Source organism: Macrobrachium nipponense, chromosome 3 (genome assembly GCF_015104395.2).
Source record: "Macrobrachium nipponense isolate FS-2020 chromosome 3, ASM1510439v2, whole genome shotgun sequence".
Taxonomy (NCBI): Eukaryota; Metazoa; Arthropoda; class Malacostraca; order Decapoda; family Palaemonidae; genus Macrobrachium; species Macrobrachium nipponense.
In genome coordinates this window covers 34,065,096-34,077,882 of record NC_087202.1, presented here as the reverse complement: position 1 = coordinate 34,077,882, position 12,787 = coordinate 34,065,096, and the positions used below count along the sequence as shown (strand labels likewise).

Genomic DNA, 12,787 nt, shown 5'->3' with positions numbered 1-12,787 from the left:
ATCACGCTCCAGTTTTTCGGCCTGTAAGAAAGCTGCTGAAATGTCGACGCTCTCCAGTTCAAATCCTTCATTAGCCGATACTGCGATGAAAGTCTTGAAAGACTCTCTCAAGGCGGTTGGGGAATCTGATTTTGATTTCTTCGTTTCCTTGAATCCTCTAGCAACTAACCTTGCTTTTATTTTGGTCTTCTGCCCATCTTGTCTCTCTTTTTCAGTTATGACCCACCTTGAACCAATTGTCTCCTGTCCTGTATCTTTTACTTCTTCAAAAGCTTCATCATAATACTCAAAATTTTCAAGTTCTTTTTCTTTAGCGTTTATAACTTCAGGCTCATGATGACGACTCTTTGGAACTTCTACTACATATGTGGTTATTTCCTCTACTAAGCACTCGTCATTTGAAATTTTCATCCAGTAAGTACCAATGTTATCTAGTTCGACATTTTCCTTAGTCTCTCTTACTTCAGTTTCTCCTTCTTTTCCATTAATCAGATATTTCCAGTCCCTTATTTCATTTTCGAAGTCAACTTCAATAGTTTTACCTCCCTCTAGTTTTATGAAGCACACGAATTTGCGCTTTGAGTTAGGTTTGTTCACTTCAGTCACTTTTCCCTTGTATTCCTCTCCATTCATGAAGGTCATAGTTATAATTTTACTTTTCTTCGGTCTTTTTTCAGATGGAAGATGATCTTTCACGGTCATTTTGTCATAATTCTCTTCTGCCAAATCAGGTTTACTAACAACTGTCGCTTCTTCTCTCTTTTCTAAGTTAATTTCTTCACTCTCGGACAGGTCAGTAAGTGTCGTCTCATCCTTCGACTCAATCTCATCTTTTTTTTTTTCTCATGAGCTGAAGTCCTTAACGCTCCGAAAGGTTGTAAGTGACAAGAAGCTACTTTTTTCATATCTCCATTTGCTGGAATCCATACACTTCTCCCTTCCATCTTTTCCACCGTAGCGGGACCAAACCATTGTTTTCCACCTTTGTGCTGGTAAAATACTTTCTCTCCAGGTGTATATAGATAATCATTAAAAGATGCATTTTTTGAGTTTAAGGCAATTTTCAACTTTTCACCATACTCAATTTCTCTATACTTCTTATTAACTTCTTTTTGATTTCCAATATGTCTTCTGACTATTTCTGACTCCGAGATTAAAGATTTGGTAGCTACATTTCCACTTGTTATACCAGGAACTACTACAGCTCTCCCAGTGAGTAACTGTAATGGGGCATATCCTTTCACTGTTATGTTAGTATTATGATACCAGGCCGCTTTTGAAACTGCCTCATCAAATGTAACTCTATCATTCTCTTCCATCACTTTCTTCACAGTTAGATCAGCGCTGTAATGATTTCGTTCGTTCAAACCATTACTCCAAGGGGAATATGTTGGGCCAAACCTGATCGTAATTCCCATTGCAGAAGCCAAACTTTCCATTTCCTTATTTTGAAATTCTGATCCATTGTCTGCCCAAGAAATTCTGATCCATTGTCTGCCCAAAATCCCTCAGTAGGATACCCGTATTTCTCGCACCAGTTCTGGGTGATGGCATGCAAAACAGTGACTGCTTCTTTGTTCTTTAGCACAACTCCACTTATTAATTTTGTGAAGGCGTCTACCATCCACAGAATGTTATCCTCCTTCACTTGTTTTAGGTCAACTGTGACCTTTTGATTAAATTCCGTCACTGTTGGGATGGCAACTTTTGGTATACCTAATGATTTTTTATACTTTTGGCAGGGTATACATTCATTAACAACTTTCTTAATAATCTTTTTGGTTCGGTTGGTTATTACTCCTGCCAATGTGAACAAATGGAGGAGTTGAGTTTCTCCCTTATGGCCAGATACCAGATGTACCCTTTTAACTCTTTTATACTCTGATATTTCTTTATTGCTTTCCAGTTTCTTGACAAACATTACAATCTCTTCTTCGCTACATTCTTTATTGGTTTCCAAGACAACAGCAAGATGGTTACCTTTAGTGGTTATCAAATCTATTTCTAGGTTTGGAACCAAGCTTCTGATAACTAGTTTTTCCTTTCCTCTCTCATAATCCTGAGAGGCACTCCATTTCTGGAGTTGTTCTTTAGAACACAAAAAAGGGATATTAGCTTCAATAGCATAAATTTGCACTCGTAGTCTACTGAACTCTGTTCCATTTGTCTTTCCTTTAATTATCAGTGGAACTTCAAACATTTTGTGGCATTCATAAACTTTGCTTGGTCCAAATGTGAACTTTTTCTTTTCTATTCTTTTAACATTAACTTGCCCTTTTCCAAATTGATTTTTCTTCAGATATTCTTCTATCCATTTAATTCCTGCCACATTTTTGGGTACACCATTGTCCATAATCATCTCAGTTTCATTTATTTCATCCGTAAAGTAAATTTCAGGCATTTCTACTTCTCCTCTCTCATCTTCAACACTCACAAATCTGATGTTACTTAATCTATTCAGACAGCATTCATTTCTACACCTTTTCTCTCTCGATTCTGATCTGAGCCTCCTGCCGCCCTCCATCGGACGATTTTGCCGATTCCTTTCAAACTCTTCAGGATCTTCACTTCTCCTTTCTGAAGGTTCTCTTCGTTTAAAGGAGTCTATTCTGTTTCGGTTTCTATCTCCTGATCGAAAGTAATATCTTCTACTCTGATATCTGCTTCCTGACTCTCTCATGTTTTGGCTTCTGTCTCTCGAACGAGAGTATGGTCTCCTATTTCTTTGCATATCATTTGATCTAGATGTAGATCTTTGTCTATTTGTATAAAATACGTCCAATTCCTTTTTGGGTCTTTGGTTTTCTATCTTTAGTTCCTTGAACTCCTTTTTACATATTTGTATTGTCACTTTATCTTCTACATTTTTTAGTTGTTTCATAATTGAAATTTTTTCTGTTGTTTCTAATTTAGACTTATCTAAAACCAAAACTGTAGTCCATAACTTCCACTGTGATCCAAAGTTTGCTCTATCCATTTTCACTAAAAGATTCTCGAATCTATTCAGATACTCTTCACCTGTTTCTTTATCTTTCTGTTCAAATTTTTGTATTTCAGAAACCAATTCAGACATTTTTTCCAAGATTGTTTTTTCAAATTTACCTTTTAGCAAGTTTATCACGTCTTCAATGATAGTTACACTGTTAGTGTTTACTTTTTCTATAACTTCTCTTGACACAAATTCTGATAATCCTCCAATCTCTTTGTTTGTCTTTAAACTATCCACTAATTCGAAAAGTTATTGAATTGGAGGAATGGTTGTCTGTGAATCACATAGCCTTAGTTGATGGCAATAACTTTCAAAATCCTGGCCATTAGTCCAGATTGGAGCTTTCTGATTTTTAACTAAACTTGGTTTATCTCAAAATTCGTTTCAATGATTTTCAATAATTTGTCTAGTCTTTCATCCATATCACTCTTTTCATACATAATCCTGTTTTTTTTCTTTACCGAAATCCCACTTTTTGTGAAAGTTTTTCTGATGCGAAATATTGGTTGCTCTGTTTTTAAATAGTTTATTGCACTGTCCACAAATTCTAGCCTCATACCTTTGATCTAACTGGTTTTTTGCTGCCTCAAAAAGTTAATTTGTTTCTAGCCACCGTTTTACCTGTTCCACTTCACCTAAATTCAACTCATTATTTTCACACTTGCTCTCATCTCCATTTTCTTTATGACCCAATACCGGGCTTTTACACTTATGACAAAATTTGAAAATAAAATTTCCAGCATTGTCTATGGTTCCAAAGTTAGCCAGTCGGGTCAACTGGTTCATAAGCTCACTTTCATCTTCAATGTATCCTGGTAAGGAAACTGCAGAGTATTCTGAAGATGCCATCATTCCTCGTGAGGGAAAAGAATATATATCAACAATTTCTGATTATAACTGAGTTTCACTTTATTGTAGATAGTAACATCAGGGTTCAAGGTTTCTTCCAGAAGATCCCCAAGCACTCACAAACACTCAAAACAGCAAAAGGATTAAGCTACTGTGAAGACTCATAATTATCATTCTTCGACTCACACAACTTCAGGCTCAGGTCGTCTGCCTCACCATGTATCAACAGTTCAGCATCATCACAACAAATTTGTTTTCTTCATCTATCCATGATATCTGCTCCCCGAAGCACTCTGGTCGACAGAACCAATACGCCCTTTCCAGTTCATAAGCCGAAATCCATTGGTTTTCCTTCTCACAGACGGCTTCACATTTGCGGCATCTTACACACAGAACTTCTGGATTACTCCCCCTCCCCGATGTTCGGGACTTTTAGCTGCTCATCATTTTCTTTTATCTTTCGTAGTAAAATTCAATCCCCAAGACGATCGCCGCAGTCCCTCAAACCACGCTCTGCTACCATGTAGTACCCAGGGAGGTGAAGGGAGACGTCAGTTCTTCAGACAGGAACTTTATTATTTAAAACATACACGGGAGCGATGCCAAAGCTCAAGTCTCAAAGACACCAAGGTTACGAGGCAACAAGCAATAAGGATTGTTATCTCAAGACACCAAGGCTACGAGGGAACAAGCAATAAGGATTGTTATCTGTTAACCTCCACCGATAACCGGGGACTGCCTGTACATTGAGAGACCCCGTAAGGTGAATTGCAGACAGGTGCCACTTCTTTACTTGTGCCATGTAAAGGAAGGCTAACATTATCACATTGAGAGCAGGTGAATGTAATCCCAATTTCTTGATGCAGGACACTGCAGTTGTGTTGTCTAGAACCAACAGAATAGATCTCTCTTCTGAGGGGCTTGAGTTTTTCTCAAACAAAAAGACAGCCATCAGCTCCAGGAAATTAATATGACAATTCTTCAGAGTAGCTGACCACATCCCTGTCACCTTACAATCCTCCCAATGTCCTCCCCAACCTGTCAATGAGGCATCTGTGTGTATTGTCACTCGTACACTTGAAGGAGTCAGGTTGACCTGTTTCACCAGATTCCTTCTAGTTCCAAGGCCGAAGTATCTCCCCAACTTGCTGATTCTTTTTGTGAGATTTGTCTCGCAAACTATGTATCCCTTTTGGGGGAGCTTGCATGATCTGATTGAGCATCTGAGCTGTAACTGCTGGTTTCCCAAGAGGCAGCGGTTCTGGGTGAGTTACTATACCCCTCTGAAATTGTAGTCTTTTCCACAGAATCCATCTTGTTCAAATCCTGCCTACGAAGCCCACACACCTACTGTGCTGACGATCTTATGGATAGAAACATTTTCATCCACATATGCGGTTGATGTTGAATAAGGGTTTTGTTCAACAGTATTTTCAGAGAGAAGCTCTCCACCCACAGCACGGATGGCATTTTTACCACTTACAAAGTAGACAAGTAGCTGTAATCCCTGTCATTGAATGATTTCTTGATTAATGGAGTTGGCTTATCAAGTCTTGACTTTTTCTTGGGAAGTCCTAGAACATTATTGTTTGACCCTTTGGGTCTACCCCTTTTCTTTGATTTTGGAGGCAAAGTGACATTGTTTAACGCAGGATTAGCAAGTTCTGGAACTGCAAGGGCTCTGGAAGTGTAGGTGGTTCTATTTCATCTTCAGCTGCAGATAATTCTGTATCAGTAGGAATTAAATAATCTTTCTGCATATCTGGCAAAACATCTTATTTTGTGTATTCAGTCATGTTGAAGTTATGGTCAATTGGCATGTCAGTTGGTGATAGAGCCTGCTCAATAACTTCCACAACGACAGCCTGTTTTCCTGCTTCCCACATCTTTGTTAAATCCTCTAACACACAGTCTTTGCTCATAGTCTTAATTATACTCTGAAGCTAAGGAAGCCAGTTTCTGCCCAAGTAGAAGAGCCCTTTTATATTTGTCATTTGCAGTCAGGTGATGTCTTTTACAAGTGAAACTGACACTTGTAGGTTCAGGACTACTGTCAGCTTGGGGCTAAAACACCCGGTGATCTGTTTTGTAGTTCTGCATAGTCCAACGTTTGGCAGCTAGCTCAGCAGCAAAAAGTTCAACTGACTGATTGTATCTCGGTGCAAATATGTGCGACATGGCAGGGACATAGTAGATGCGTGGAATGTACACTGGCAGGATGTGGTTGTAACACTGATGACTCCCTATGAGGATTCAGCAATAAAGGTTCCAGCTTCATCTTCTTGGATGGTAACATGCGGTGCAAGTTCTAACTGCTTATCCACATACTTGAAGGCATATGGTGTTAGGTATTGCTGGTACTGCAGGGCTGATGCACTTCTCTGTTGGATATTGTAGGGCACTTTGTAAAACAGCTTAACAGCTTGGCTAGTTTCTTGTCACACTGTTCTCGACATCTTGAGGAAAGACAAGAAAACAGACAAGAACTCCAGTAGTGAATGTGGCTCTGAGTTCTTTGTAATGAGCATCGTATTCTTCTTCAGATCGTGAGTATGTTAGCTTCTGAATGATCTCCAAGACAGTTGTTTTCTCTCCACCAGTAATACCGATTTTCTCAGTTCTAATTTCACATTTGAATGCTCTAAGAACATGATATAGACATTTGAAAGTTAGCGTTTGGAATTAATTAAGTGAATGCAGTTCTTTCAACCATATCTTTGTCTGTTAGTGTAACTCTGATGTCTCTCCATTTGGGATTCTTGGTCTTGAAGAGCTGAATCCTCTGGCTAACCACGTGTTCCTCTTCACTAATAACTATGAAGGCTGCAATGATTTCTGTTTCACCATTGCCATCAACAGTAGTCATGAGGTAGAACGGCATCCGGAGTTGATTTGTCTCATGAGAGGCATCTGCCAAGATGAGCTCAGGAAACTGGCTGAAGATGTGCTGCATGTGTGTATCTCGGATGAATACGGCAGTCAGTGAGTTGTTCTTATCTATTAGGTAATCTGTAGAAAGCCATGGTTGGGATTTCAGGTAGTCAGCAATCTGCTGTAGTTCACTGACTTCTGTGGAAAGTTTGGGTTTGGCAGCTGTGGCAATGTTGTGAATGTCCTTCATGAACAATGTTTTACCTGTGGTCTCAGAGTTGTTGGCAAACTATCTTCTGGTTGGCCCTAACTTTTAACATTTCAGCTGCTCTGTCTTTATCAGGCTGGTTTAGATGTCATTGTGATGGCAATAAGTTCTACAGTTGCTTGGATACCTCATGGTTGTGTTCACTAACATACTTTGTGATAACTAACCTCTGACCATCAGCACTGGATCTTAGTTTCAGCTGGTATGGGCAGTCAGCCTTGAATGTAGATTGGTGTGGTCGCTGGCCTTGGGATTTACTTATGCGTTTTCTACCACCATGTGCAAGAGTCCAATAGCTCACAGTACTTGATATCTGGATTGAAATGGCGATTCAGCATTCTTTTCTGAGCCGTAGTAATTGTTCTGCTGTCTCTTTTCCATATTTGCACATAGTTAGTGAGTTGATAACTTTTCAGTTTTCTTCTAGTTGAGTATATGAACTAAAAGTATCTCCAACATTGAACTCTATGGGTGCTGCTATACTAAAGTTTAAATATATTTGCTCCTTTTCAATAGATTCTTTTAAAGTTTGTTTGTATGATAGAATTGCTCAACAACTATTTTTTTTTAAATATATTTGCTTATTAGCTTGTAAGATGAATTCTTGTCAAGTACTACTTAAAGAAATTACCTTTAAGATAAATTGTTTTAAAGTTTGTTTATATGGTAGAATTGCTCAACAACTACTTTTTAAAAAAATATATTTGCTCATTTGCTTATTCAATGAATTCTTGTCAAGTACCATTTTAAGAAATTGCCTTTTAGATAGATTGTTTTAAAGTTAAAGTTAAAAAGCATATTTGTCTATTTTACCAGGACTGGTAAAATAAGCTTGAATAGCATATTTGTCTATTATACTGGGACCAGTAAAATAAGCTTAAAAAGCATATTTGTCTATTTTACCGGGCCTGGCAAACTAACCTATTCAAATTTAAAAATAAGCACAACTTTCAAATTCAGATGATTCCATGATCCTCGAAGAAAGATATTGAAGATCAAATTGTTTTTAGTGAGGCGCACTGGCTTGAAGTTCACTCTTTATGCTGCATGGACCAGAGAAGTAATGGTTCTTGGTCTTTTTACTGGCTCAATCGTAAAGCAAGATGGCTGACACGCATGCACAACAGTCACTTCTGCTGTTTTGACATGGGCAAAAACTTGGTACAGCTTCACTGAAGACAAGCAAAAAATGCCCTCTTGTCTTTGGGTCCATTATACTCTTCTCATGTGTCATAGTATGTATTACAACACAATACCTGGCTACAAGACCATGCTAAAAGATATTTCTTTGATGTTAATCTAGTCACCATGGAGCGCTGGCACACCATGGAGGGGGTAACTTCTTAGAGGACGAAACAGCAACTACGCAATAAAAAAATACATTAAAAATATAAATGAAAATAGTGTAAAATGTAAATTTAATCAAGTTATCCAATGTCAGCAAATTAGTTTGCGTGTTTGCACATACTTTACAAACACGATTGTTTATCTTTGGATTATAAAAAACAAAATGCAGTAAAGTATAGATGAGAATGGCATAAAACATAAATTAATAAAAATCATAAGCATGACAACACAAACCTAAAAAAGCTGTAGCAAAGTGTCCAATGGCAGTGATTGAGTTTGCATTTTCATATGTACCCTACACACACAATTGTGATTATTTATTTGGGTTGTAAAAATAAAAAATGAGAAAAACACAGTAAAAATATAAATGAGAATAGCATAAATATAAAAAAAACCCAAGAGGAGGAAAATGGGAATCCTGAGAGCCCTTCAACTAACATGTAAATAAGCTTAGTTGCAAATTCAAGCTCTTCACCTTGAAAGCTGTAGAGATGAACTTTCCTTTAAGTCAACAGAATTAATTGCCTGTACGTTTTATTTTGCCTTTGCTTTATTAAAATTTCACTTAATTTTCATTTAACATTTCTTTCTTCTGTATTAACCAACTTGTACTGATTTACAGGGTATATTTTAAAGGTAGGATGAAGTGGATAACTGTTGGACTAATTGTATTCTAACCTAACCAGTCTGTAATTGAAGAAAATCACTAATCCAGCATTCTACAGCCCAATCATGCTGGATCACTAATGGTCAACCTGTACAATATTTTAATCTTTTAATTTTCAAAACTACTCTTCTTTTGAAATTTCAACAGCTTCTCTGAAAAAACCACCTGTCACACATAGTTTTGGCAATCATACAGAAATTATTTTTTAAAGCAAAAATAAATTGATTTCCTGGTTTCGGTTTTCCACACCTCAGTGTACTAATGCAAACATCAACCAGGGCCACCCTTCCTACCCCAACTTACGCTACCAATTACTGAATGTGATACAGAGATAATAAAGTTTAAATTCTCTAGGGAGACGAGAACTCTCAGCTTCCAAGTAAAGTCACATGGCACCAACCACTAAACAAGACCACTTGGGTAACATTTTTAACTTTCACAGGATTTTTCTCAATAAATAAAATATATTAGATTATGGGCCAGCTTTTTAAAGGATATGTCAACTTGTATGAATTATAAATGCACAATAAGGGAACAAATCTGGAATGTACTGTGGATTTCACCATTCAAAAATGCACTCTAAGAAAAATGTTCAAGTCTACATATTAAAAAGTTTACATTAGCACAACATTCTTTTAGAATTTAAAAAAGTTATCAAGAATGCCCTAATAACAAACACTATATAAAAGTAAACTTACTTTGTCATTTCTTTCATATTCTCAATCATTTCATTTCGTGATGTCTGGGGACAGACTTCAACAGCATATCTGGATGCAAATCTATCCAGTGAACCCACTACTGCAGCTATGGAGGGAGTTCCACTTTTATCAGAGGCTGGAGCATGATTCACATCCGCTCCCATTATCATAACAGGCCTGTCGAGGATCTTAAAGGCAAAAACAAAACTGTCATTATTTTTTAATGATGTAAACAATTGAATAACCAAATCTACAACAAAATACTATTCATCTGAGTTTTCTTCATATCATACATAAATACCATTTTTCCCAGTGTCAACGCTTATTCTTTAGTCTTAGAATTTACCGTACATCCAAGAGGCAGAATGTTAAGTTTTTTGTAGGCCTATCGTAACCCCAGAGGGCGGTTACCTTTGCCAGACAGTAATAAAAACTTCTGTCCATGACCTCTGAATAAAGGGTACAAATTACACTTAGTTATAATACATAAACATTTGCATCATATAAAAGTAATCACAAAGATTTATTCTCATATAGAAAAAATCTTACTACTTAGCAACACTTAACCCTTAAACGCCGACTGGACGTATTTTGCGTCGACATTTTTTGTCTCTCGGGTGCCGACTGGACGTATTTTACGTCGACATACAAGTTTTTTTTTTAAATTTGCGGAAAAATACTTTTAGGCCTACTAGCCGAAAACTCTTGAATCACGCGCCTTGGGGGATGCTGTGAGTTCCAGATCAAGGTGTTGTTTTGTTTACAATCGTTACGCAGGCGCGCAAGCACAAATTTCTTTCTTGCCGCACTAAAAAGTATCTGTGACACATCTCGGAAATTATTTTGTCACTTTGACATAATTTTTTTACCATTTTAAATTAGCCGTTACATGGAGTATTATATATGAAAATGTGCGCATTTTTATGTAGAATACAACATAAAAATACTCATGATTGTAGCTTTTATCAGTTTTGAGATATTTTCATATAAATAACGATAAGTGCCAAAATTTCAACCTTCGGTCAACTTGACACCTACCGAAATGGATCGAAAACGCAATAAGTTGGTAAGCTAAAACCGCTTATATTCTTTTAGTAATAATCAATCATTTACCTTAATTTTGCAACTAATTGGAAGTCTCTAGCACAATATTTCGATTTATGGTGAATTTATGAAAAAACTTTTTCCTTACGTCCGCGCGGTAACTCTTCCGAAAAAAATCATACATGCGATTGTGGTAATGTTTGCACCATTTTAAAATTAGCCGTTACATAAAGTTTTATATATGGAAATGTGCGCAATTTCATGCACAATACAACTATAAACAACCCATGGTTGTAGCTTTTATCAATTTTGAAATATTTTCATATAAAAAATGATAAGTGACAAATTTTCAACCTTCGGTCAACTTTGACTCTACCGAAATGGTCGAAAAACGCAATTGTAAGCTAAAACGCTTATATTCTAGTAATATTTAATCATTTACCTTCATTTTACAACAAATTGGAAGTCCCTAACACAATATTTCGATTTATGGTGAATTTATGAAAAAAATAACATTTTCTTTACGTCCGTGTGGTAACTCTTCCGAAAAAATCATACGTGCGATTGTGGTAATGTTTGCACCATTTTAAATTAGCCGTTACATACAGTTTTATATATGAAAATGTGCGCAATTTCATGTAGAATACAAAAAAAAAATAATTGAAGGTTGTAGCTTTTCTCATTTTTGAAATATTTGCATATAAATCACGATAAATAAAAAAAAACCACGTTCGGTCAACTTTGACTCTACCGAAATGGTCGAAAAACGCAATTGTAAGCTAAAACTCTTACAGTCTAGTAATATTCAGTCATTTATCTTCATCTTGAAACAAATTCGAAGTCTCTAGTACAATATTTAGATTTATGGTGAATTTAAAAATAAAACTTTCCTTCCCTCCGCGCGCGGATTCTCTGCCACAAATCTCCGAAATGCGTACGTCCCATTCTCGGAATATTTGCTCCGTTTCATATTAGGCATTTTATAGAGTTTTATATATGAAAATGTGCGTAATTTCATGTAGAATAAAAGGAAAAATATTTGAAGGTTGTAGCCTTTCTAATTTCCGAAATAATTGCATATAAAAAAATATATAAAAAAATTTGACATTCGGTCAACTTTAACTCGTCAGATATGGACGAAAACTGCAATTGTAAGCTAATACTCTTACAGTATAGTAATATTCAATCATTTGTCTTCATTTTGAAAGAAATTTGAAGTCTCTAGGACAATATTTTGATTTATGGTGAATTTTTGAAAAAATATTTACGTCCGCGCGTTACGAATTCATGCATTATTTTGTGATAATATTTTCTGTGTGTTGCTTTTATCGTTTTACAATGTGTTATATACCAAAATGATTGCAATTTAGTGTACATTACAACGAAAAAAAATTAACTCGTTACCTTTAACCGTTTTGCGCATAGCGCGATTTGAATACAATTATATATGAAATTTTGTTTTCGTGCTATCATATATCGCATTATTTATATATGATAATGATAATCTCTTTCATTTCTTATGGTTGCATACTAAACTTCAGGCAATGACAAAATAAGGAGCCAAAAATGAACTCTTAATCTTGAAAACTAAGCGCACACGGAAGACGATTTTTAATATACCCCTTCGGCGTTTAAGGGTTAAAATACTATGACAAATTTTTAACCAATTCGTATTTTTCATAACTAAACCTGAGGTCTTAACAATAGGATAAATCTTCTTGTGCCAGCTGAAAATCGGTTAAAACTATCAAGGATTGTAAGCAAGGAATATGTGGAATCTGGCAATTCCCGCGTATACGAGGTGGATGTTTGGTCACTGACCAAGCACAGTACCTTGTCAATCTTTTCCCCAACCCGGGAAAAAATTGAGAGGGGCGGCTTGAGGTGGGCAGTAGACGTTAAGACCTCAGGTTTGTTAGCAATGAAAAATACAAATTGGTTAAAAATTTGTCATTTGTTAATAATAATAATGCGGAACAAACTTTCGGTCTTAACAGTAGGATAGACTTATACTTGGAGGGAAGTATAAGTATCCTAAACTGGCTGCGGGTTAA

General features: G+C 36.4%; 1 protein-coding gene across 2 annotated transcripts in view; it reads right to left on the bottom strand.

Annotated features, from left to right (window-relative positions):
- The window catches only part of LOC135221697 (protein argonaute-3-like), a 699,537-nt gene that overhangs the window by 152,730 nt on the left and 534,020 nt on the right, over positions 1-12,787 (bottom strand). For both annotated transcript variants that reach the window (XM_064259435.1, XM_064259437.1), the window contains one exon: positions 9,690-9,877. In XM_064259435.1, coding sequence (XP_064115505.1) covers positions 9,690-9,877 — 188 coding nt within the window. The remainder of the gene's footprint in view (positions 1-9,689; positions 9,878-12,787) is intronic.